This window comes from Asterias rubens, chromosome 9 (assembly GCF_902459465.1).
Source record: "Asterias rubens chromosome 9, eAstRub1.3, whole genome shotgun sequence".
NCBI lineage: Eukaryota > Metazoa > Echinodermata > Asteroidea > Forcipulatida > Asteriidae > Asterias > Asterias rubens.
Genome location: NC_047070.1, coordinates 15,640,724 through 15,667,622, shown reverse-complemented (window position 1 = coordinate 15,667,622; position 26,899 = coordinate 15,640,724). Strand labels below are relative to the sequence as shown.

Sequence of the window (26,899 nt, the reverse complement as noted above, 5' to 3'; positions counted from 1 at the left end):
GAGTATCCAACATATTCATACATTGGATACGGTTGTTTTATTGGACATAATTCAGCTCCACCACGCACGACCCAACGGTCACGGGGAACTACAACACGACAAACAGCTCTGATTGGTCGGCTAGGGAAACAGTTAGTCCCTCATTAATATTCATATCTTTTATATAAATCTGGCTGGCGGGGTGGTTGTCTGTCTTTTTCTTTCTTCACTTTGAGAAGCCGTGAATAGAGAGCGAGTCCGGATACTTGGTTTGACTGGATTACTGACTGTAATATTTCTCCCACGTCATGTTCAGTTTACATTCTTTCTCCTAGTTCGTATATAAATGCTCCGTGACGTTGTGCAAAGTGAAGGGATCGTTTCATTTACTACTCAAGCTAGGTACTATTTGCTGCCGGTAAGTAACTCCCTTAATTTTCTTTAAAAACAGTTTCTCGTTTAACTTAGTTTAGCCTTCGAGAAAGACTCCGCTATGGTCGGAACGTCAAGCTATTAACTATTTGTTGTGTTTATACCATAGGTCTCTTCGGGTTGGTAAGCAATTTTCTTTTATCATAATTTACTTTATTTTTACATACCGAATTATTATTATTTTTTTTTACGATCGCAAGCAGGTGTTGGGTAATCAAGATGGGGGAAAAAAAAATAGAATGAAATTGTATTATTTCGAAGAATAAAATCCATTAACCAATTCGTGGATCTCTCAAGGGACATGGAACACGAATGGTTGTTTATGCAAAACAACTATTAATACGATTTGTGCACTTACCACTTAGCATTCACTCCTGTTTGTTCATCCTGGCGACGATCATTCTGTGTAAAAATATGGAATAATTAATAAGTTCTCATTTGAGACTAGATGTAATAAAGCAAGATATTTTACTCGTTCAAACAATTCGTAATAGTTCAATCAGCAAATCATCTTGTCGTGTGTACTCAGTACCTTTATGATGACGACCGTGTTTTGACTTTTGCCTCATTGTAATGTCTAACTAATGAAAATATTCAAATAATGTAAATTACTCCAAATTAGGTAAGAGTTCGTTTTTATTTTGTATATAATTTCATTTCCAGGAAAAATTCCATAGTTTATATCCATTTTCTAATCTCGGAGAATAACATGCATGTTTCAATTAATTTATCCTAATCAGGACGAAAGTAAAACGCCTCGTCATTATAGACATGCCAGCCCTATAAAAACTTTAGAGACAAACAAATCAAAACAAGTTTTAGTATTTTAAGCTCAGGAAAAGTGAACTAGTGTTTGACTGCTTTTATGGTGTATGGTTGAACTAAGCTCTATATTGGACTTTATGGGACTTTGAAATTATGTTTCAAAGTGAAAGACACATTGGTGTTAATTGTTCACTGAATTGGTTCTTTCTCTTACGTGAGATTCCCCACCGATAAAGGGGTAACAAAAAGATGGCATTTTTCACAGTATTTGTGCATTCACCGACTATGGGAATATTAGCTTCCGAAAAATATTAATAATCAAGACAAAGCTACATGTAGTAGAAGTCTATATTACTATAGGTAATATTGATTCGATAATTTGTATACAATGGACAGTCAGTAATAATTATGTCTATAAGATTCCAGTCACTTGGGCGAGAGTACACTTTTTGTTAACTTCTTGAGTCATGAGTGGTTTTGTGAGCAAGCACCATGGTTGATTTAGAGAGGAGCAAACATGTTTCTAAGGGCTGTTTGCCAATCCAGCCAGCTAATGCAAGCTACCCTAGATGCTTTTTTCCCAGTTCTTTTGTCCACCGAACTCGAGTTGCCCTCGTCTTTTTTTCCCCCTCTCTCTTTCTCCTCGCATGAAGCCCCTAGAACGACTCGCTGATGGTCCCCTGCCTCCCTATTTTCAACTCTTATAACACTTGATGGCTGGTTACTTGAGTTCAATCTATAGCAGCTTCTACAGATAGTTTTTAGTCATTATAACTTGACAATATCGATGCAACACTTGGACGTTTTTATGATACCGGGTATCAATCCAGCCCAATACACAGGAGTGAAGGAGTGTATAGTGTACCATCTACCCCCATGGACGTACACGTAACGTGTCCTGTAGTCATGCACCAGATCAGGTAGCCTTACGCCAATAGGGTCCACTTACAATCAAAGCAGCTCGGAATCGTAAGCAACAATTTGCCTCTGTACAGAACTGCACTTGAACAACGAGAACCCTGTGCACTTTTTCCAAAAGGCGAGAGAAAACGAATCATTGTACTGATGTAAAATATTTGAGCAGGGGGGAAGAAAAGGCGTAAAGAAACCAGGGCTGTTATTAAAAGGTATCCATATCCCCCTGGCCTGGATGAGGACCAGCTTTCATTGAGTTGCTAAGGAGTGTCCCGTGGCTTCATTCAGCAAAAAGCTTTCATTTGATTAGTGAGTAATATAATGCTTGTAAGTATTCTCTCAGTGTTTAACAGGGCCCTGCAAGAGTTGTCTTCAACATTAATTTCATGTAGGCCTAAACCAGAAAATTGGAAATTAGATTAAAATTGAGGGGTTTGTGGAAGTCATTATCAAAAGTATGACGTGGGAAGTTATCAATTGAAAGACCTAAGTTATCCCCTAAAGACGATCAGAGGGTACTGATCGAAACTTTGAGTTGTCAACCATCGGTTCTTTTCAGAACCCTACTCAAAAGAGATTTACACATTTTGCTAACGCAAATATCACTTAATAATGGAAGTTACCTTCTGTGACTTTATCTGTGCCTGATTGTTCCAATCATTGATCTTCCTTTTTGAAATGCTAGAAAGAAATCTGCACAGTTACTCATGATTTCTTCGCATTTATTTAAAATCGTTCACCGAATACAAAGCCAGAGTTTAAACTTCTGCCATATCAGGCAGCAGAAGCTTTGCGACTGATATAAACCTTTGACTCTTACGTGACGTCACGAGTCTCTCGGATCCTAGCACCACTCACGATACAACTATCGGGTATCCTTGCGTTAATGGAGGATTCTCTTCTACTTCAGTTTCTTCTTCTTCTCCTGTTCTCAACTTGGGCTTATTACAGCAATGGATATTTGATGTTGAACGTGCTGGGATTAATGGTGCATTGCCGTGGTAAACCAAGTAAATTGTAACGTTATCTTGTTAGTGTCTTCTAAACTTCGATGATCGCATGAAGCAAACATCGTCTCAACATCGCCTCAACCAAACATTTCTTGAAATAAATCCTACGTGATGCTCACGGCAGTCTAGATGATTCTTAAACATACACATATTAACCACTCAGAAGCAAAAATGTGCGTGCTAAGCTTTATTTACATACTTGGGAAGGCTCGGGCGCTGTCCGTGGTTAAATTGCACCAAATTGTGTTTCAAGACGACGTGTAAACCCCAACGGGAGATAAGTAAGAAAATGGGCCTAGTCAGCCATGAAATACATACTTAAAAGCTCCTAAAAGTGCTGGATAAAATTTGATCAATTATCTTTCTCTCACTCTTAGGTAATTTTGGTAAGACATGGCGTGAAGGGTTGTCGAGAGGTTATATGGCGTCAGGGACGGCCGGCGGTCCGATTTGCAAAATGATTTGTCAGTAAAACGGTCTTGCGTGAAGATATACACGAACAAAAAAACACCTCACTACTCCCGCAAAAACGTTTGTTAATTAAATCTTCTTGATGTCAAATATGCCAGTACAAAATAACGTGAAAGTCGTGGGAAATTTTTCGAGTCATAAATGCGTATTATGCAAACATATTTGCCAGTAAGTGATAGATGATTCGTCACGTGACAAACGCAGATAGTCATTGCATGCGACGTCAACTCTTAAAAGTAAATTATTTACTTATTTTCTTTGCTCGTGGATACATGCCAAAGCGCAGCTTCTCAGAGTCGATAAGGGGGTGTGCTGGGGGTGGGGAACGGTGGTCCCTAAAGAGACAGAGGCATTTGTATTCCCATCTGGAATTGTGTCTCGAGATTGTCTACTGTTTATTTTGTTGAGGGGTGTGGGTTTTAAGAAGGGAGTTTTTATAACGTCGCTTGAGCCACACTTCTGTTTGCACTAAACCCACCAGCTCGCTGTAAAGTGTTATTCCCTTTGTATACATAATATACATATATATGGGCCTATTCACGATGCTGAGAACTATACGAAGTGGGCTGATTATCCAAATATCACTCCGCGGACAAACAATCCCCTGTAAGATCCACATTTTAAAATGTGGTTTCTTGCTGGATATGTGAGATACCACTTTTATTTTTCAAGCAACTTCCATTGCATACTGATATGCAAGTTATAGGTTTGCGGTTTTGGCTGCACAATGGGCTCTGATAGTACAATGTTCGCTGCGGCTGGTGCCTATTTCAAATATTTGTTGATAAACTGAAAAGTTTCAGATGTTAAAATCAACACCTCGATCCAGTCTTACAAGATATTTATTGTTAAAAGCAACTCTATTCAAGAACCACTGTTATTCTTATAGCCCTTGAAATCATACGATACTTCTTAGTTTGTTTGGACGGATTTTGACTTGAGGCCTCGTCACTTAAGAAGGTTTGTGATTATAATTACTAGAGAAACATTCGACACAAGTAGTTATTTGAAATGGAAATATCGGGTTCCCTTGAGACTTGTACGTGTTTTGTCTTATAAGTCCGGCTTCCCACCGTACATGTTCCTTTCATACATGCTTTGAAAACGCATTGAAAACATATATCGTATTTATACTCAAGAGTATATTATTTTATTTTATTCTTATACAAAATTGCATTGGTAAAAGAGTCAACGTGGTTTGCCCAATGTACGGTACAGATACATACGTACAGGTGCATGCTCTGTATAGTAATTTGAAGTAATTGATTGATTTGTACGATTTGACGTTGCTTAGCACCACTGTCACGTGGTCTAATGCTGACATTAAGTCTTTAAGTGACCTCGTTGACGGCGAATCAAACACCAGCCCTTTGGTGGCATTTCTGCTAGTTGATTTTGGTTGGTGGGCGAGTGAACTAAACATTGTGACGCACACTTGAGGTGAGCTTGGATCTGATAAGAAAAGAACAAATCAAATCTCGTGTTCATTAGTCACATGTCGTTCGCTCTCCTTGCATCCTCACTGACACGACCGACTTAAAAGATAATTCTCGGTTTTCTCTCTTTCCTTCTTATAGGACTCCGGACATCATCTGTAGTTGATCTATCAATCGCGTTCGAAGACGATGGGGAGTTACTCGGTTACGGCCACCATATACCTAGCCCTAGTTTTAGGTTCTTTAGTATGTAGCGCCCACAATACGTTCACCATGGGTGGACAGAACAGGTGGAAAGCAGGGGGAAAGAGATCGGCTCCCGCAGGGCGCCCTCAACAAACTTTCTTGGACCCATCAAGCTTCAGTGAAGATCAGGTAAGTTTTGTTTTTACCATAAAGATTTTGAACCTCATTTGCTTATACCCAAAGCCAGCTTTTAGAAATCTTGATACATTCAGTAGATTTGTTTTGGACGATATACAAAACACCTGTCATTAATATTGAAGTCTCCCACCCACTTGAGTTAAGAGATTATATTGAATATTTCAGTCATTATTACCAATGTAATATAACGTCTGTTGGGCTACTTTGATGTTTGAGCTAAATCCCCAAATTCCTTTTTATTGGATTCTCAATATAATAATCTATAATGCATAATACATGCTTTACACTCGAAATCATTAATGCATTTCATTGGAATGCATTGGTTTTTCATATTTGATAAAGTGTGGTACCTGACGAATTAAAATGAGGCTGAACTGAGTCAGAAGATTAACCACACGTTCCCAGGGATTACATTAACTCAAAATCGCTGTTTATAGCCAAACAAATAAATCATGTGAACATTGCATTAAAACTTGTCTATAGAAACATCGACTAATGATTGACATAGTGAATGTGGTTCGAATGTGTCAGTCGAAAAATCCATTTATATAGCTGTTTAGGTAAACGAAGGAGTTGGCACAGGAAGCGGTTTCATTTCGACTTCACAAACACTGCATTTGCAAATAAATTGCCTTAAATTTTCCTGAAGTTTTATTTTGGCTATTACAATCAGCAATGCTACAAGACACTGGAAACGTTTGGTCACTGACAAAGACTAGTATTTTCACTTTGTGCATCCCAATACATGCATAAATATATATAAAAAAAACTGTGAAAATTTGGACTTAATTGGTCATCGAAGTTGCAAGAGAATAATAAATTAAAAAAATTAAAAAACACCATTGTTGCACAACTTGAAGAGCTTTCAAGATGACTAAAACGGCTTTAGGCATGCAGTCTTTTAATATTTAAGTGAGATAATCCCCTTTGTCAAAAACTCTCACTTCTCACAATGTTTTTTACTACTCAACAGCTCTCCAAGTTTGCATGAACAATAATTTTGAGTATTTACCAATAATGTACAGTGTCTTTAATACAAAGCTCCACGAGTACTTATCCAAACTGAATCGGGTTTTCTCAAAATTAGAGACTTGCCAGTGCACTCGCTATGATTATCGGAGCATGTCAGTGGAGCATAATGACTCGTAAATCGCTACTTTCAGATCGATTTGTCCTTGGAAGGTCAAGGTAAACATCAATTTTTAATGACGCTAAATTCAAGCAGAAGCCTTCCTTCCAAAAGTGATCTCTTAATACAAATTACTTTAAATAGTTACTCTACTAAATGATGAGTGTAAACACTTCATTTTACCAGTACTAAAAGGCTTTCAAAGCTACATGTATCTCACTTGTTATTCACTCAGATACTGAGATGATTTTTTTTCTCGGGCAATTCGTCCACAAACTTTACTTTTCTAATATATTAAATTTGAAATGTATGAGGTACGCCGTTATTTTGCATCTGACACGTCAAACACTACAGTATTTGACGCCAAGTGCGGTATTTCTATCCTAAGATAGACAACATCAACACAGTGGTATACCTTGAGGTCATACAACCAGTTAATTTAGCTCCACACCCTTACCACTCAGCAGTCGATCTACCCAAGAGGATAGAGTTATAATAATACCGCCGCAAGGGCGGCGTCATTATCGAAGAACTAGCCGCCAGCAAAAGGGCTCCAGTATTAATTTCTTACTTTTGTTCTCTTAACGCGTGATCGCTAAATTTAATGAGATAATATTGTGTAATAACGGAGCTTATTGATCAACTTTTGTTCAAGTGTCGTTTTGTTAATATTCTTGGTATTGATCGACTCCGAGCAAGAGCCGACGACATATATTTTTTGTCTGGATTAATAATGTAGCACAATGTAATTCTACATACCTCTAAAGATCGTGTTATTTATTTTGTTTACGCTTTTTAAAATATTAAAATGAAACACACCATCGGCATTAGCAATTAGCTGCGCCCCATATGACTCCCTCTTTCTCGCTATAACATTAAAAACTCGAATAAAGAGTCAACCTCTTAACATTATATCATAACAAATGTTATATAAATATACCAAAAAGTAAACAATACAGTATATTATGGCCTGGTTGTTTTTAAACGACTTTTTGCATTGATAACATAGGGTCCTTTTGGTCGGAAAGCAGTTTGCAAGAGCTAATTTTTTTCTTTATACTATAAAGTATTTCCACATAAATTATAACTAACCGCCTTTTGAAGTGTTTAAAGGCAGTGGACACTATTAGTAATTGTCAAAGACTAGCCTTCACAGTTGGTGTATCTCAACATATGCATAAAATAACTAACCTGTGAAAATTTGAGCTCAATCAGTCATCAAAGTTGCGAAATAATAATGAAAGAAGAAAACACCCTTGTCACACGAAGTTGTGTGCGTTTAGATGGTTGATTTCGAGACCTCAAGTTCTAAATCTGAGGTCTCGAAATCAAATTCATGGAAAATTACTTCTTTCTCAAAAACTATGGCACTTCAGAGGGAGCCGTTTCTCACAATGTTTTATACCATCAACCTCTCCCCATTACTCACAACCAAGAAAGGTTTTATGCTAATAATTATTTTGAGTAATTACCAATAGTGTCCACTGCCTTTAAGCAAGCGGAAACACCTGAGAACCATAACGATCTATTCCGTGCGATGATTGAAAACGATCTTTGACAGTAAAAGCAAGAGTTTTGAAGGATCGACATTTACAGCGAGAGAATCATTAACAGCATGATCCGACAAAAAAGTGTCACATTGTGTCTTCATGTGTGTTGGATTAGCAACTTTTTAGCCAAGAGCAATTTTCATAAATATCTTGTTATATAAATATCAGATTTCCGCACCACCTCACCTTCTAATCCGGTTATCTAAACATATATTCTGATAGCAAACATGAGGTGTAAAGTATACACTTAAAACTGACCGCTCGGTGGATGAATACCAGAGGGAAATTAGTTGCAATAAAAACTTATTAGGTTAGAAGCTCAGCAGCTTTGGATAGTAGATAATACATTTTGAGAGACTTTTCTTTTCGAAGTAAAGCGGTTATGAGAAAAAAGGTATCACTTTGTACCACAAAGAATTTAAATCTGAAAAGCGTTACTGCAGTAACGTTTCTCAGTAAATTTGGGAACCACATGCAAATCAGATGAACTGGATACTTTGCATCGGTTTCGCTGTCTTCAGATATTACTCTAGCATCAATTTAGGGACTGTTCCAAAAGTCAAAAGCAACATCGATACGGGGAACATTGTGTGTGTATAATATATTAATCTGTTTCTACTCTTTTTTTAATATAAATCGGTATGTTTATGTTTTTGTTTATGCCACTAAAGAAGGTCCGGTCTGTATCGAAAGCTACGGCCATCTCCCTTACCAGTTGTATATGAATTAAAGTTATGTGAAATAACAAGGTATCGCTTTGACACCTTTTCAGTACCAAGACTGCTTTAAACAGACGACTGCTTCCATTGTTACTTTGTACTTGTAACGAAGTTGATTGAATTTGTCCTGTGGTAACACCGAAACAGTTTTTTTTTTTTTTTTTTTTTTTTTTTTCAATCCAATCGAAACGAACAATTATTAAGTTGTCGCCAAGTTGTTTGTAAAAATTATGTGTACCATGCACTTTTTTTTACCGAACCATACTCATAAAGAATTAATTATTAAGTGAACTTTGTCGGCATATTGTTTATGATGTTGTTGCTGAAGCCATGCACCCTAGTGGCAGTAAGCAATCTAATTGAAATGCCATTTACGATATTCGTAGAATGAGTTGTATACCGCCGCACACAGGAATATTGTTTATAATTTCAAAGAATAGTTTTGTTAACAGATATAAAATTTGTATTCTTAAGAATAGCCACACACTATACCCTTTAATAAAAAGTGTACGTCCACGGGTTTTAGGTGTCACTGATTGTTCACAAGTACATCTGTCATATCAGTGTGATCCTTAAATGTCAAAACAACAAATTTAACCACTTTTGGAAAAATATGACAAAGGTGAATGTGTTTCACTAACACAAGATCTTATCCCCAGAGAAACTCTCTGGATCGGAAATTTAAACAAAAACAACAGAAGAGTCTCGACTTCTTGTTATCATATCTTTCCAGTGTCACCTCTGTGTCATTTCTCACAGTATTGTATTGATATTCATTTAGATCGATGTTGCATTTGTATGAGTCTTGAGTTACACCTGGTCCGTTTAGTCCAGAAGTAACCCTTGTTTCTCCTGTAGCCAAAGCAACCACTCCAAATAGTGGAATCTATGATTACAAATCTCGGGAACAATTTAACTTGCAAGATGAATTTAGTTTGAGATGTAATTACGTATGAAATCAAGAACCTCAATTGCGTATTAGTGCGAGGTTATTCGTTTTATTTCGGTGTCTTTGTCTTTTTCGTTCTTTCTGTTTGGATCACTTACTTCAAAGTTATCTCTAACAATCGCCTAAATTGTTGTGTGTGAAAGTACTAATTGTCGAACCAGATAAATCTACAATATAGAAATATAATTTATCATGAATAGGTACAAAGTAAACAGCCACATTGGTATCGATGTCCGATGTACCAAATTATGATTATTTCATGTTACAATGTTTCCTGAATTTGAAACTTTCCTTTCGGCCCTTAGGGTCTAGTTTATAAAAGACACAGACAATACTTAGTTGTTTCACTGACTGGCAGTGATAGTGATCATTTAAGAGAAGGCCTCCCAGAGGTGATTCCTAACAAGACTTGCTGGTCCGTGTCAAGGTTTTTTAATGTAAATTTATTGCAAATATTCCACACAAGGATAAGTCAATGGAAGACATTTTGATCATGATGGACAAATCTTACCTCCAAGACACGCTATGGGTTTAAATACAGATTGTGTCATTATGATCATAAAAACAGATAAAGTAGACGACGAGCCTCTAATAATTACGTAGATTGAAGGAATGGACACTATTGGTACTTACTCAACATAACTGTTAGTATAAAAAGTTACTTGTAACGAGCAATGGAGAGATATTGAAAGTATACATCATTGTGAGAAACGGCTCCCTCTGAAGTAACGTAGTTTTAGAAAGATGTAATTTTTCACTCAAATATTAAAAGACTTCATCAGGCCTGAAGCCTTCTATAAGATATCTGAAAGCACACTTGTGCAAAAAGGGTGTTTTTTCTTCTGTCATTTTTATCTTGCAACTTCGACGACCAATTGAGCCAAGTTTTCACAAATTTGTTATTGTATTCATACATGTATTTTGGGATACACCAAGTGAGAGTACTGGTCTTTGACAATTACCAACGGTTGTAAGTGCCTTTGAGAAAAGAGCAAACGCAAATAGTCAGGAGTGCTCCCATATAGGAAAACAAATAACACTTCTCGCCAAAACACCTTATTTTCGCCTGTGCTACCTTTAGCTCATAATAATAGCAGAGGAACGTTTTACAGCAGGAGGGAGGGGAAGTCTTAAGAGATGGGACTTAAAGAAAGTGACGAAGATTTACCAGCCGGAAAACTATTTAGCCTTGACATTCAATTGCTCTGTCGCTCATTTAGTATAGATACTTTCTGAATATCTTGGAAGTACATTGTGACGTTCCGGGCTCGCTGACCGTGGCTGGGGATTGACTATCATTCACTTAAACTGCCACTAATAAGCCTTGAGATTTATAAATGCATATGTACCGGAAGACTAAAAGTAGGATTTGAAACTTTCAATCAAAGTACGCGTGATTTGATTGGTTATGAAAGGAAAAAGATTTAGGGTGATAACAGGTGAGGTGGCGTACATTGCTGCAAGACCATGACAGAAACAACGAGCCAAACACCCTTGACTTTGCTTGGTTCTTTTATAACCCGTAGGGTCTTTCATCCTATCCCAAGGATTAGGCAATAATGGCCAAATGCCTCTGCTTAAGGACACAAAGTGTCAAGGATTCTCGATACAATGATTAGCTGAAATTATGCCCAGACCATCAGTGGTGAGGCACCATGTTCTATATGTTGTTTGTACAGTTTGTTTGCCTCCAAGACAAGAAAACAAGTTTGATTAAAACAAAACAAAAAGGAGGCATTTCAGACGGATTCATAACTGACGTATGGATTCAGGGAATTGAATCTTGGTACGTTAGTTGTACCAAGTATGATTTAGATTTTTCAACATGTCCATATCTTACGTTTTCCTAGTACCTTTGCAGTTTCTACAATCTCTATATCTGGTCAATACAATTTACACAATTCCCCGGGAAAAACACTTAGTATGATTTAGGAGTTAAACAGTTAATATGTCTTAATATTTCCTAGAACCATTGCAGTCTAATCTAAATATGTTATTTGGTCAGTACAATTTAGATGTTATTTAGATGTTAAAACATTTCCATGTCTTAAGTTTTCCACGAGTCGTTGCAGTTTTTAAAATCTCAATAGTTTGGTCAACACAGAACACAACCCTCTGGTCAAAACACGCCTGCATAAATTGCACGTTTCTCTCTTATACGGAACTTATCAATTAATTCGTCCTTTATGAAAGATAAGGACTGCCCCGACAGAAACGCCATCACCAAAGCGACCTTGTTGTAGTTGTTTGTTTATACACCCATGCCCACAATGGTGGCATAAACCAATATCATACTGCAGCAGTTTGAAAAGATGTGGTCTATTTGCGTAAATATGTTTGAATATTTCACACAGTGGCTGGATCCTTTAGGGATAGTCAACTCATCTGAATGAAACGATACCCCGCGGGTATCACGAACTATTGCGGTGTCTTTTTGGGGTATGCGATCCCCCTGAGGTGATATTGCAAGTATGAACAAGAGTGAATCAAGCATGTAGATCAACACCTCTACCTTAACAATGCCCAAGAAAATTTCATTTCCGAATGCGCTTTATAACATTACACGAACCATCCAACCGGTCACTAAATTTTCCATTTGGTGGTTTGTAAAGATGATAAAGTTAAGAAATGTGATATTTACACGTGATCTGATTCTTAAAGGTCAGGTCCATCGATATTTGATTAATTTAAGGCTAACATAATCGTGTTTCTCATGTTCAGCACATTAAAGTCTTATTTAAATCAGGACGTACACTTTCTAAGCATGACGTATAATAAATAATTATAATATTAACATTTTCTAGTGCACCATGTCTGTCAGGGATGATACTCTGCAAAACGAAGGCCGAAGCAATGATTTCGAAAAAGTATCTGCTTGGCTGAGTTGAAGTGGGAGGCTGTTCACAAGGGATTGTATTAAATCTTTTTCTTTTTTTTATCGGAGAGTTTCAATAAAACTCGGTGGATATCTTCATGAGTATAGTGATCAACCTCTAAAAAAGCGCGGCTCTCCGCTTTGCTTCGTAAAAGTACTATACGCAGGTAGTGATATTAGCCGTGCAATATAGGTTTTTATCACCACTCCATTCTGCAAATCTGATTGGAGGATTAGCGCGTACTTGAAGATAATATACACATAATGAATGTTTATGAGTGCAATGGTGCGAATATGTTCATGAGTTGAAAGATGGAATGTTCTATTCAACGAGGCGGAGCCGAGTTGAATGGAACATTCCATCTTTCAACGAATGAACATATTTGCACCATTGCACGAATGAAAAACATTCATTATTTGTTTTATATAACATCCAAGTAGATCTTTGTCATTTTGATTGAAAGATACAACTCTCACTCAACAAACAATTTCAACTGTATAAGCCGAATGCTAGTAATTTTACGATGCCTTCTTGTAATTGTAGTAACACCTGCTGCGTTACCAAAGACACGCGCACGCAGTGATGTTTTTACTCAGCTTTTTCGTTCCATCCGAAAAGTACCATTGCACGCTGCCAGCGTGCAATGGTACTTTTCGGATGGAACGAAAAAGCACGGTGAGTGACTCAGCGTGCAATGGTACTTTTATTTGCTATCACGTGACGGACAATCCTCCAATCAAATGGCAAGGATCTGCTTGGGTGTTATATAAAGAGTGTTATCCATCGTTTTTCAAATACATTTCCCATAACACTACCGAGTTTGATTTGGCAAACAAAACATATAGAATTTGTCTTGAAAAAAGAAAAACACACATTAAAGAACGTTACATAAGCCAAATTGGTTGTCATTGTAACAGCTGGTCCCGATAATCATTGTTTTAAACATCACTCTAGACAATCAGAAAAATCCAAAAATTTGATTGTGATCAAATGCAGCGTTAAAGGTTACAGGTATAGACACAATTTCTGAGCACAACTCTAAGTTGTTTTATCGTTAACAAAGATGGCTACCGTATTCATCAAAAGACAACTTGTATTTATTGATTTTGTCTCTAAGAGTTTGCTTACGTCAGTAGTCCTTCAGAATGGAATGATGATTGAACACTCCGGAAGTAATTACCCTGGGCCCTTATTTGCGTCTTCCATTTAAAGGCAGTTTCATTGTTCCGCTCTCTCATCTCAGTGGCACACATCGTTATAATTAACAGGTAAAAAAATATGACAACTTCATCACAGTAGCCGATTACCACACCATAACAATTTACTGCCAGTCAATACAGTATTGTCCACAACTTGACACTTTTCCATAGAGAGTATTATCATGATCAACTCTTGATGAGTTTCCGAGAAACAACAAGTCAAGTTTTTTTGTTTCTACTGACTGCTACAGAGAACGTCATTCAAGCCGTTGACAAAACCTGACAAGATCTTCTCACTTTCAGCAGTTCCGCTGTGAATAGATTAATTACACATAGTAAAGAGAAGAGAACAAGACACACAAGAAGAAGTAAACTAGAGTAGAGAGCCGAGTAGTCTCTTGAAGTTTCCACTCACATAAATTAGTTTGATCATGTGAGTATTGTCAATTGAAGGCAAAGGAATTAAACAGTGGTAGATAAATAGAAAGAAGAAGATGGCATGAATAATTGTACGGCTTGTATGCTTGACAAGCTGCAGCAACTTGCTGACCAACGAAAAAAAGACATATAAATGCAATACAGTTGGTGGCCTGTCGTTTCGAACATATCAAAAAAAAAATCAAAGGGCTGCATGGATCACAGATGCAATGATATTGCGAGTCAAACTGAAACTGAAACTGAATTCAGGTGTAAAATCGAAATATTGGAATTGTACCAACAATGTTTTTATGGGTATTAGAGTTGAACTGGTCGAGCTGAATAGTAGGAATAATGCCATCATCCGTGTACAGATCTATACCCACATCCAGTCTTCTATAAACAATTAGACTTAAATCTTAAGATGGTACCACAGTCTAGAGATGCAAAATCATCTCAATGCTTTCTCGCAATAAATAAGTATTGACAGTACCCCGGAACACTTAACAGCGCCGTCTTAAACAGAACATTTTATCCACTGTAAGAGTTACCCGTATTTGACACTCTTGACAAACGGATTTCAAGATTAGTCGAGATGCTCATAGGCCAATGTGTAAAAGAAAACATCCCGCGAGAAATCACGAGAACGAAGTTGAGAGGAAGGGGAGCACTATGGAGACCACAGCCGGAAATCAGTAGGGATGTCCTGACGATGTAATTAAGCAGACAGTTTGCACAGACGTGAAAGGCAGAACGTCTTTCCTTCTTTAAGATGAAGTGATGGGTGATGGATAAGAAAAGATAGATGATTTCACAACATACAGAATCTAGGTAGATATGTAAGATGTGAGCTTTCAAGTCATGTTATGACCATCCCTTGTGAAGCGGTTGTAGTGTAAAAGGAGACACCGATTGGTTTGAAGTGGGCTGTTGATACGTCATTCGATTGACTCGGGAGGTGGCTAAACCGTATATTAAAAGGGCCATCAATGGAAGATGAATTATTGGTATGTAACTCTTAACATGAAAGCTAACCAATTTGAAAACATTTCGTGACACCTGCACGACTCGTTTCTTAACTAGAACGAAATTATTGGTTAAAAAATTCAAAGATACAATCCATTGGCTGTTTATTTTTGGTTGACAAAGCTTCTCACATTGTTGACTTTCACTCATTGAAGACATATAATACGAGGACACGTCACAAGGGTGATATTCAGTATCTAAGATGACCAGGCAATAATTTTGTATGATAGATATCAATTGTTAACAATAGGCGCCTGTCAAGGCTATCTTGTAAGGTATACCTCAAAACATATGGTCTAAGGGGATGTAATCTTTTAAGTAGTTCTGGGTCTTTGGTGCGAATAACAACCAGGGGAATCTTCTTTGCAAGGAATTATAAAGTTCATCTCACTTTCTCTGTTTTTACCCTTGGTGTTATTCTACTCGTGTTGACGATCTAAGATTGTCGGTGAGGTGAGAGCGTCTTGAGACTAACCGAGGTCTTGACGAGGTTTGCTTCCGATGGAGTTTTAATCTTAACTAAGTGGGGGCTTCGAAGAATGCGGATAAGTCAGTGGTGATTCCCAAAGGGAAAAAATTGGGATCCGATGACGTATGCAAACCTCAATATAACACTATTATAAAAAGTGAAATCTTAAAAAGATTGTTTTTTGTCTGGATCTGATTTCTCAACTTACATCACCCTAGCTAGCGGCCCGAGTTAAACTTCTGAAAGGGACAACAAACAGTGTCTTGAATAAAGGGAAACACTTTTGTGCACTTTCTGTCTGTGCGGTTGCCATGTCACCTCTCTCGTAAGACGCTGAACCCACATCAATTACTCGTTGAAGGAAAACAGGATTTTTTTCTCTCAAGACTCTAGCCACCTGCATTAGAAATTTTACCGTCTGGTCCATTGTGATATCTGCGTGAATAAAGTTCAATCATACAACACTTGCGACTCAAATATTTACTTGGTATTTCGTTTCGTTTACCATTTCCCCCTTTTGATGTGTGGTAGAAAGATAAGTGTTACTTAGTATTTTTCATTCCCGGTACAATTTTTTACATATTTTCAATTTACTAATAAAACCATTATTCAAAAGCTTTGAAAAGATATTGGTCAATTTTGCCTAGTACCCACGATAAATCGCAGGCGTAGGTATGTAAACAAAAGTTATACTTGATATTCTAATTGTATTGTTCTTTTAATCAATCTGTCAGTTGATTGTTATAATTTTGTTCGTGTGTTTTCGTCTGTACTGTTTAAATCAAGGCTAGTTTGAATTTTTCCAGTAAAACTCTTATCGCATCTTATAGGCTTGACAAATCGTCGGAACTCGACCTTGCTCCATGAAAAACATCGGTCCACATTCAAGGTCGTTCGAAACGAATAATGAACTTGAAAGTTCATCATGAGCCACACACATGAGATAAAATATGATGAACCGGCGGTAATTGAAGGAACCTACCGCAATAATATGGGTCACCTATCCGTGTTAATTATTGGTAGATGTGTTAAATTATATTACATCTATCCTCATCTGGGTCAGAGCTTGCCAACCGTGTCTGAAGTCAGGCCTGCTCAATTTTAGAAAAAGCCCGCACCGCATGGCCAAATGCGCATGATCGGCGGGAAACGGACTATGGGTGAAATCTGAGTATAAGCAACACAGGCAACCATAGTGGTGTTCTGATTTTTGAAGCGATGCGGACAACTAAAAAAACCTGGCATAGTTACTTATCAACTGCAGTATCAGCAGCTTGATTTGTTTCTTAACTGTACCGGTTTCGCAAAATGCATTGCGGTACATTTTTTTAAGATGGCGCTCGTGCAAAATGGGCTATTGTCATCAGTTTTTACACACAGCTACGACGAGAACAAACTTGCGAGAAGAGGTCACATGCTGAAATGGAGATCTTCATGTTTGCCGGTCCTTTGAACAATAACATGATTAGTAATAATAGGTGAATAACCCTGAATAAGAAAAGAGAATCTACATGGGACATCACAAAGTGCACTCGATGTCAACGCGTGCTTTTGGGAAAGTTTAGGTCAACATTATTAGATGCCCAACTTCCAATCTTTGATTAGTAATCATGTTAGTTCATGATCTCTAATGATATAGAGGCGTCACTCTCCCGTTACCATGACATCTAATAAAAGCACAGTCTGCAAATTGACGTAGGCCCTCTCTCATTCCCTATATAAATGTAACATTAATTTGCCTGGTTTACTGAGGTTATTAACGCAATTTCGCTATTATAAAACACTTCATTTCCAGCTAGGCGTCATTTGAGTCACACCACGGTTTTCACTTGAAGGGGGAGATTTGACAAAGCACTTGAGCGTCTTTAAATAAACTTGATTCTATGTTTAACAAGTTGCGACTGGACTAGAGATCCAGGCACAGTCTTGTAATCTTGTCATCATCAGACTGCGAGAGGAGTGCCTGACTGCTTCGATCCCGAAGCAAGCGCTTCTAAGACTGGGGCTATATAAGTCACAGTGGAGACAAGTCTACTGTCTACGAGTAGAGCACGTTGATTTTACAGTGATAACATCAAATAAAATTCGAGGGAACTAACGCCACATGACTGACGTATGCTAGATAAGATATCAAGAAACACATGCGGGAGGGCCCATTGAACCATGGAGGTAGCTAATTCTACCTCCATGATTGAACTTGCAAGAGATGTGGTTTTTTTTGTAAAGAGAATAAATAGTGGCTGTGTTATGCCAATGGTAGGCTCTGGAGGGATATTCAAATGCCTTTCATTGGGATGTTATTGCTCATCAAACGTTATACGCTATCCATGCAACAGCCTCAACTATCTTTAAACGTTTTATACAACAACAAAGAAAAAGAAAAAAAACTTCATCACATGACGTAATTTTTGTTTGTTTGACCATATACAATACTTGAAAATATCATTACGAAATATAAGCATGATTTCAGTGTCTTTTAAATCCCACGTCATAACGTGTATATGAGTGGTCAAGTGGAATGATTTAAGTTACAAGACTCGGATATTGGCAATACATCAAGAGTATCGAATTCATCTTAAGACAGGATGTAAATAGGCTCTTCTAAGTATCTCAGTTATAGATAAGGAGGTGAGATTATGGCCATCTTTTTATAAAGATTCAAGTGTTCTATTGGTTATTTGGTGTTATTTGTACAATGGAAGCAGTACAGCAAACATCGAAGCTACTCAAAAGACACTGCATACGTAATGATGAGGTTTATTCGACTGACAGGCAGCGGCAGGTAGTATTAGGCGTGTGTTTCTCGTCGATTTATAAGAAGATATAAAATCGCTGATTGTTATCATCTTGAGCAGATATTAAAATTAGAGACTTCGTGCTGAATATAGGCACGAAGGTTTGTAAAAATCTACCTATGAATCTTCATAAATCAAAGTTATTTCCAACGTCCGCGTACAATCTCCCAAAGGGAAGGTAAAACAAAACAAGAGGTTTGAAAAAATTTTACAGCAGCGATCGATTCAAATACTGAAGTTTCACCATAGAAGAAAACTTCCAACAATTTTCTTAAGACGCATGATTTCCTGTCTTTTGGTTTATAACGGCATTGCACATGTCACTACACTTAATGCATCATCCTTATTTTACAGTTGAAATAAATTCTTTTCGGTCAAACAAGATGTATTTCTGATAAGCATTTTAAGTGCGGTTGTTACTCAAATTATCAAGACTACTGTGTGGGATGACTAAATAACAGTTTACGAGTTAAACAAGTTTGAAAATCGAGTGTTTTTTTTAGTCGGAAAAGTCATGATGAAACATCAGTCGTGTTCGTATTATTGTTTTCAATCGTTCTTGAATGACAGCGAGATCCCCAACGTGACAGCATCACTTTAACCCGTAGGCCAGAAATTGCGAATAATTTTATTTAGAGAAGATGGTAAAGAAAACACTTGTGTGAGAGAATGCCAACATGGGAAAACCCACACAGTCAAGTAGGGACTGAAAAACCCAACCCGCAGGCACGCCACCTGCCTGGGGTTCGAACCGGGCTCCACAGAGGTGAACTGCAGGGAATAAATCACTGAGCCAACGCGGGTGCCCATTATTGAAACATATATATTTTGAAAACTGACTGGACACTTTTGGTAAATTGTATAAGACCATTTGTTCACTTGCCACGCTTGGTGTACCCAAAGTATGCATGAAATAACAGATTCGTGAAATTGTTGACTCACTTGGTCATCGAAGTTGCAAGAGAAATGTGTGTGCTTTCAGATGCCTAAAAAGGGCTTCAGGCCCGATAAAGTAGTTTAATATTTAAGTGAAAAATTACCTCTTTCTCAAAAACTATACGTTACTTCAGAGGGAGTCGTTTGTCAGGGAGTCGTTTGTTTTCTATTATTCATTGCTCAAATACCAAGTTTGTACACTAACAATTATTTTGAATAATAACCACTAGTGTCTAATGCCATTAAAAGATGCTTCTCATTGTGACTGATGATTTTTTCATTGTGACTTTAAATCTAAGCCTAATGTGCCCTTGGAGATACCAGAGGGTATTGTCAGGGTATCTTCCTTCAGGCAAAGATGAAGAGATCATGTCAGTGGACTCAGTCAAGACGTGTCTTCTATCTTATTAAGAGCATAATCTCTCAAGATTTGTTTTCCCATATTAAAGTCGTTATTTCTATGTTTATGTTTCATTGTTTATCTTCTTGGGTATGGAATGGAAATAAAGTGAATTTAATTGAATTGAAATGAAGATGGACTAGAAAGTCAAACACTCTCCATATTTCCTCTCAAGAATTTTAAGTGACTAGTTTGGGGTTAACAGGCCTGATACTTCACGGGGGCAGTTAAGGCAATTGCCTCTGCCCGCTGGTCATTGCCTTGGTACCCGTCAAATGATGTAGAAATTTACAATGTTCTCTTAGTGTTCCCCTCACCAAGGAGAAATCGTCTTGGTGGCCTTGCACTTAATAAAAACAAAAATAAAACAACAACAACAAACGAAGCATTCGGGCCTGGGTAAGTAGATGAATGGACATTTTACCTAAGGTGAGATGGTACGTGTTCCACACTTATGTTAGAAACCACGGATCTATTATTGTTAGTACATCTTTAATCAAATTAAGAAATCTGAACTCGCGTCTGGACTCTCTCATCCGTCATTGTAGCTAATTATTATCCCAATGTCTTTGCTAATCCTTAACTGAAGAGTCCTAAGTTGGGAGGGTCTATATCTTTCAAAGGAACTTTCCTTTTTTTTTAAATCTAATTATGGTAATGATAATTCCTTCAGCTGGGGGATATTGTGCATCATTTCCAGCATGTTATATTTGACACTTCTCATCCCACCTTCGTGGATTGTTATTCTTTTCCCCCCTTGATCAATAATAATAATCGCCCACATACATTCAGGGAACAGCCATGCCATGGGAAATACTACAGTCAATATACAGAAAGATCATGTTGCTGACGAGTGTCTAACAAAAATGCTAAAATACCAAGTGTTTTGCTACCCACTCAATTAAAAACGGATGTATATATATGTCCACCCCCTAAGCCTGCGGGCAACGGTATCTCTTGAAGATGTATGGACAAAAGTGAAGTAGGCAACGATATCTGTGTTGTAAAATAAAAGCATCTCCATTGACCTGTGGCAGTTTGATGTATTTGACAGGTGGAAAGCAATTAAAACTTATTGATCATTAGGTCCATTTATAAAATTTGATATCTCCATATGGGTCAATGAATAAAGAGCCCATTAAACAAATTAAAGTGTTGTCAATAATTTGATGATATTTTTCCATTGAAACAAATTGACAATGTCGTCAATAATTTGATGATATTTTCCTTATTTGGGATGTCCTTGAACGAGAGTTCATGAACCGTGAGTGATGAACCGCATCTTGATTCAAAGAGTAAAAAGTACCAGTGACGACCACGACCACAAATGCCACACATTACCTTAATTTGAAAGAGTATACAAAAAATAAAGAACCCCCCCCCAAAAAAAAAAAAACCCAGTATTATAAACATTAAAGGCAGTGGACCCTATTGGTAATTACTCAAAATAGTTATTAATCATAAAACCTTTCTTGATAACGAGTAATGGGGAGAGGTTGATAGTATAAAACATTGTGAAAATAATTCCCTCTGAAAAGACGTAGTTTACGAGAAAGAAGTAGTTTTCCACGATTTTGATTTCGATACCTCAAATTTTGAATTTGAGGTCTCAAAATCAAGCATCTGAAAGCACACAACTGTGTGTGACCATCGTGTGACAATGTGTTTTTTTTCTTGTTTTTTTTTCTTCTTCATTATTATCTCGCAACTTCGACGACCGATTGAGCTCAAATCTTCGCAGGTTTGTTGAGATACACTAAAGTGTTGAGATACAATAAGTGAGAAGACTGGTCTTTGACAATTACCAATAGTTTAAATAACAGGGCTTTAAAGAAGGTTGTGGGTTCGAATTAAACCCGAGTCCAAATTTAACATCTCATAAATCACACAAGCTGCCCTTTATTTTAAATCCTGATATTTCCCTTCAATTTGCTGACATCAGCGATCCTCTTTAAGTTTTACTTTCTTCCTTTCTAACATTGTGCACACTCAGCACTGAACAAGCTTGAGGTGCTTGAAGAATATCACATACGTAGCGAAAATTGATACATTGGTTGTGTTGTTGATGCAACATTAAAAGTCTTAACATCAGTAAGATTACGTGACACGAATGCTTAAAAGTTGCTGCAGCGCGGCCATAGTGTATGAAAATTAGCACAACTTTATGAGACTTATCTTATATTTCTTTCTTCACAACATTGTCCTCTGGTCATACTACGTCATCACTGCCCAAATCATAAGGGCCAATCAAGTGAAATCCTCAGCTTAATATTTCCGGGTCTTCTATCATCTTAAAGAATTTGCATACTTAGTTAACATCACCAAGAAATAACTTGTTACGCAGAACAAATCTTCCCAAAGAAATCGAACCTGCATACAAAAATACCGTGTTTGAAAAGTCTTACATTAAAAAGGGCCTGAATTGATATTTTGTTGACCCCAAAATAAACTTGGCCTATATACATGTACTTCGAACAGAACAAGCATTGTTGTTTGGATTATCAATCAGAGATTATCAAACATATGCGACATTAAGAAAAATGGCAAATAGGCGATAAAATGCTTATATTTCTTTATATAGAGAACGGTCAAGTAAACAAAACAACTCCATTTGACCATCCTCCTCTCTCCCCTTTCCGCTTTAATAGTAAAATGGCTTAAAATAATTCATCTTGGCTACGAATAAGACGGGTATAAAATACCCTACGGATTCCTTTGTTATTACAATCAATACATGTCGTGAGGAATAAAGAGTCCATGCTACTGGAATGTCTTTGCACACTGCATCTTTGAGTACTTGTGCATTTACTAAAAGCACGCTTGGGTGATATTTTCAACCATATTTTAATTATCTTTATGTCAGAGATGTATATAATTGTTTACAACAACACGAGTTGTTGACTGAGTTCTATAAAAAAAATTAAAGATATAGATGAGTTCTGACAGCGAGGTTACTTAATAGTTCGTTTGGTTCTTACAAAAGTCCAAAGACAACCGTATTCAGACAAAGTTTAGTTTAAAACTCATCTCTCGTTAGATTCCATTGCAAGGTTTGTTTGCTTCTTCAAAAAGGCTAAAGGTTTGGGGTATTGTGTAGCCTAGTTTCGGTAAAAATCCAAGGGTTTCTTGGGTTTTACAAAACTCAAAAGATAGCTGAGTTTTCTTGCATATTGTTTAGTTCTATGGTGTGCTGGATTCTTTGAAAACTCCATTATATACCTGAGCTCTAAGGTTGTATTTATTACATTGCAAGTTCCATGTATTTCTTACAAAAGTCAAATGTGACCATGTTCCTGATAAAGGTTGCGGTCTTTTCTAACCTATCCTCCCGCAACATTTTAAGTTTTCCTTGGTTCTTAAAAAAGTCTATACATAACCGTGTACTGATAAAGGTTGCGGTATTTTATGTCTTAGTTCCATTAAAATTCCATTTGACAATTCTGCACTCTTCTTCCGCTTTCTCAAAGTAAAATCCTACGGAGCCCTTTCAAGTCATGTGTATCGCGTGTAGAATAAAGGGTCCATGCTACGGGAATGCTTTCGGTACATTTCATCTTTAGGTACTTTTGTATTACCAAAAGCACGTTTGGTTGGAATTAATTCAACAAATTGGTTTCATTATTTTTATGCCAGAAATGTATTTACGACATCTTGCGAGTGGTTGACTGTGTGCTAGGAAGATTAAAAGATTTAGCTGAGTTGAATAGAGAGTATTTAAATTGTTACATTTATAGTTCCTGTAAGATTCCAAGGTTTGCTTGGTTCTTACAAAAGTCAAAACATTTACCCTTGTTCTGATAAAGGTTGCGATACTTTATAATTTGGTCCCCTTAAGATTATAAGGTTTATTTGGTTCTTGAAGTCAAATAATCACATAGCCGTGTTATGATAAAGGTTGCGGTATCCGTAAGAATAAGATATTAAGGCTAGCCTGGTTTTTACAAAAGTCTGAAGGTTGCGGTATTTTGTAACCCATAAGGTTCCGATAAAATTCCATGGTTTTTCTTAGTTTTTGTGTGTGTGTGTGTGTGTGTGTGTGTGGGGGGGGGGGTTTCTTCTTTTTTTTCTTTTTTCTTTTTAAACAAAACTTAGCTCAGTTAATTTGTTGTTTAGTTCCCGGAGGGTTATACGGTTTGCTGAAATCTTAGAAAACTCCATGGTTAACTGAGTTTATAAATTTTGTCCCACTCTATTCTAGGTCAGATTGAGTCCTCCAAATGAAAGTATAGTTTGTTCTGATGGAAAGCTGTATTTTTTTTATATTTACAGAGATTTTAACCGTGACACTAATCTGTTTTTCAATTGTCTCTTTATTTTTTCTGCAGCAAGGAGAAACGACAATTACGCTACGGGAGATGCTGGTCGACATGAGAGACTACTGCAGTTTCCTCTTGAAGCTACTTGACAACGTTCGGCTGCCTCAAACCGAAAGAAAATGACACTTCTAAGATGAAATCAGACGCCAGACTACTATACCACGTCTATCTTTGTCTATCTTGCGAAATGGAGGAGGCTGTGCCCAGACATGAATTGCAGGACCTTATTACCAGGGAGACCGTGATGGGCAGTTCCGATTCTCTACTTTAGAGTAGTAACGTCATTCCGCAGGATAAAAAATGATGGATGAAAATCGACTGAGAGGGACCACCCTTGTGCTTGGGGGGTTTACTCTCCCTCAACACAGCGACTATGAAATTAAACGAGACAACTGAAAAGTGAAAACGACAAACTTGTATATTTTCAGAATAGTACATCAGCCCCTTTTCGATTGTGTTTTGGGGTGTGTACGCGGGCGCCTTTATTCTCCAACGTATAAAAACCTCCTTTGACCACACAGCTACTAACAATTGACATTGCTATCATTCAATTATTCCCGCCGATATTTTCGACGGTCCTTTTTTCTTTCTTCAAAACACCCGTAATTTTTTTTTGAACACGTGGGGATTGAAGCGTTTTTGAGAAAACAGTTTTCTAAAAATAAACCGATACGATTAATTTCCCAGCCATTTGACGTTTAAAAACAAGAAGGCCCTACCATACTGCGTACATTTTTGATGTTCCCTGTTCAGTTCATCCTTTTAAAATTTTACAAATTACTCTATGAAAACCTACAAACCACTAGTTAGATTCTAAAAGCTTATTGCTTTTGGAATTCTAGTCCCATAAGAAAGCAAAATATTCGTGTTAAGCATACAAATGTGCTTAGGCGTAAGCGTATTTTTACAGGTTAACAAGACAATTGAGCGGCCAGCTATTGCAGCACCAAGGTTTACCATCAATAAGCACCGGAAGGTTAGCATGCTTTAAGAGATGAAATTCCCCTTAATAATAATAATTATTACGAGTCCAATATAAGGTGTAAACCACGTTCAGCAAAGGTCAATGTTTTAGTCCACGGGTGTAATCAATTGAATTATTATATCAGTAAATTAAGAAGCTAAATGAAGAAAAACAAAAGTTTTTGACAGAATTGTGCACCTGGCAACCTCTTATGACTGACCGTTGTAAAGTATGTTAAATTTATGTTCACATATTAATTACTATTATTATTTTGATTTTTAGATTAAGAACATCACTATTAGAGATATTCTTGTAGGGTAATTTAAATTATCTCAGTTCATATTGACTGGTTGAGATTGAATGTAGTTGGGCTATTCTTTAAGTAAATGCTTTAACTATAATGCACCTACGGATCACTTGAGACCAATTTTATTTTTCACAAATTGTTTCTATGCTAGTTAGCCTTGGGAAGAGCAAAACTCAGTCCTAACGCGAACTGCTTTTATTATTTGGGTCAAACTTGTTAACAACTCCAGCAATCCAAACGCTATAAATAATTGGTTCGCCACTTGGTGATTACAGTACTTGCTAAATGCAATCAAATAAAAAGAAATTTGATATTTACAAATTAAAAAAATGACAGTCAAAACAAACATCGTGCCGCCATTTTGACTACTGCGTTATTTGGATACAAGGAACTGATATTCAAAATGCAAACTAGGCTAACGCTTGTATCTTGTTTGTTTCCTAAGAGGGAACTGCAAGGGTGTGGGATGTTTCTCACCACAAACCTATATTTGCAACGAGCTTATACTCAAGGGTATCTAAGGGGAAATGAGACGTCTTAATTAAAATTGCCTTTTTGTTGTTGGACGTTTCTTTCAGAAAATGTTTTGACGACTGAAATAACTCAGGAGCAACCAATGGCGATTGCTTCATCACTGTCATCATGTTTTCATTACGTTATTGTGAAGGCTCTAATTCTATGGTTGGCCATCGGCATATTTATCATAAATTGTTGTTTCAACGATTTTTTTTTGAAGAAGCGTACTACACAGGTTGGGCAAAATGCAGTTCTCAAAAAACACTTGCCAAAGCACAGTACTGATGAGATATACATCTTTCAGCAGATTCCTTAGATTTTACTCTCAAAACATGTTATTTCATACAATGTATTTCTTATACAAAGCAGAGGTGGGTCTGGAATCCATTTCTACCAATAGGAACCCAATTTACATACAGCTACTAAAATCAACCGCTGATTAAACTTTATACCAACAGATGGGCCCAAGTCACTTTTCATATTTTAACCAATTCAGCATAAAAACCATTACTATTTCCATTGTGTGTTACATGCATGCGAAATTTAAATGGTCCTTGGTTAATTCAAAAAGGGTTCACAAAGTAAATTGGGTCGAGCTTGACATTGCTTTCCGGATTCTTTGCAGTTACTTCCGGATTCTTTGCATTTGCTTCCGGGACCTGCATTAGCTTTTGAGGTTTGTTTCCTGGTCATTCTTTCTTAATCTGGGTAATTCTGGCCTAGACCTTGGGGAACAATTATTTGTTCTTTAGTACTGTATTTAATACATCAAGCTCTGATTGTAGGCACGTAGCTATTCTTAAAAAGCATAAAAATAACCAAGTCAAATTCATATATATCTATCTTAAGTAAGAATGTGGAGTATACTGTATATAAAAGGCGTACAATCTTTTATTTTGGCTTCATTTTACCATCTTGAATAAACTATTTGAAAAACTA

The 26,899-nt window shown here is 37.1% G+C and overlaps 1 protein-coding gene across 1 annotated transcript; it reads left to right on the top strand.

Moving 5' to 3' along the window:
• The first annotated feature begins 186 nt into the window (after nt 1–186).
• Nucleotides 187–26,899, top strand: LOC117294963. Its single transcript, XM_033777521.1, has 3 exons — nt 187–397; nt 5,150–5,383; nt 24,183–26,899. The coding sequence occupies exons 2-3, from the start codon at nt 5,198–5,200 to the stop codon at nt 24,294–24,296; spliced, it is 300 nt and encodes a 99-aa protein (XP_033633412.1). The 5' UTR covers nt 187–397; nt 5,150–5,197; the 3' UTR covers nt 24,297–26,899.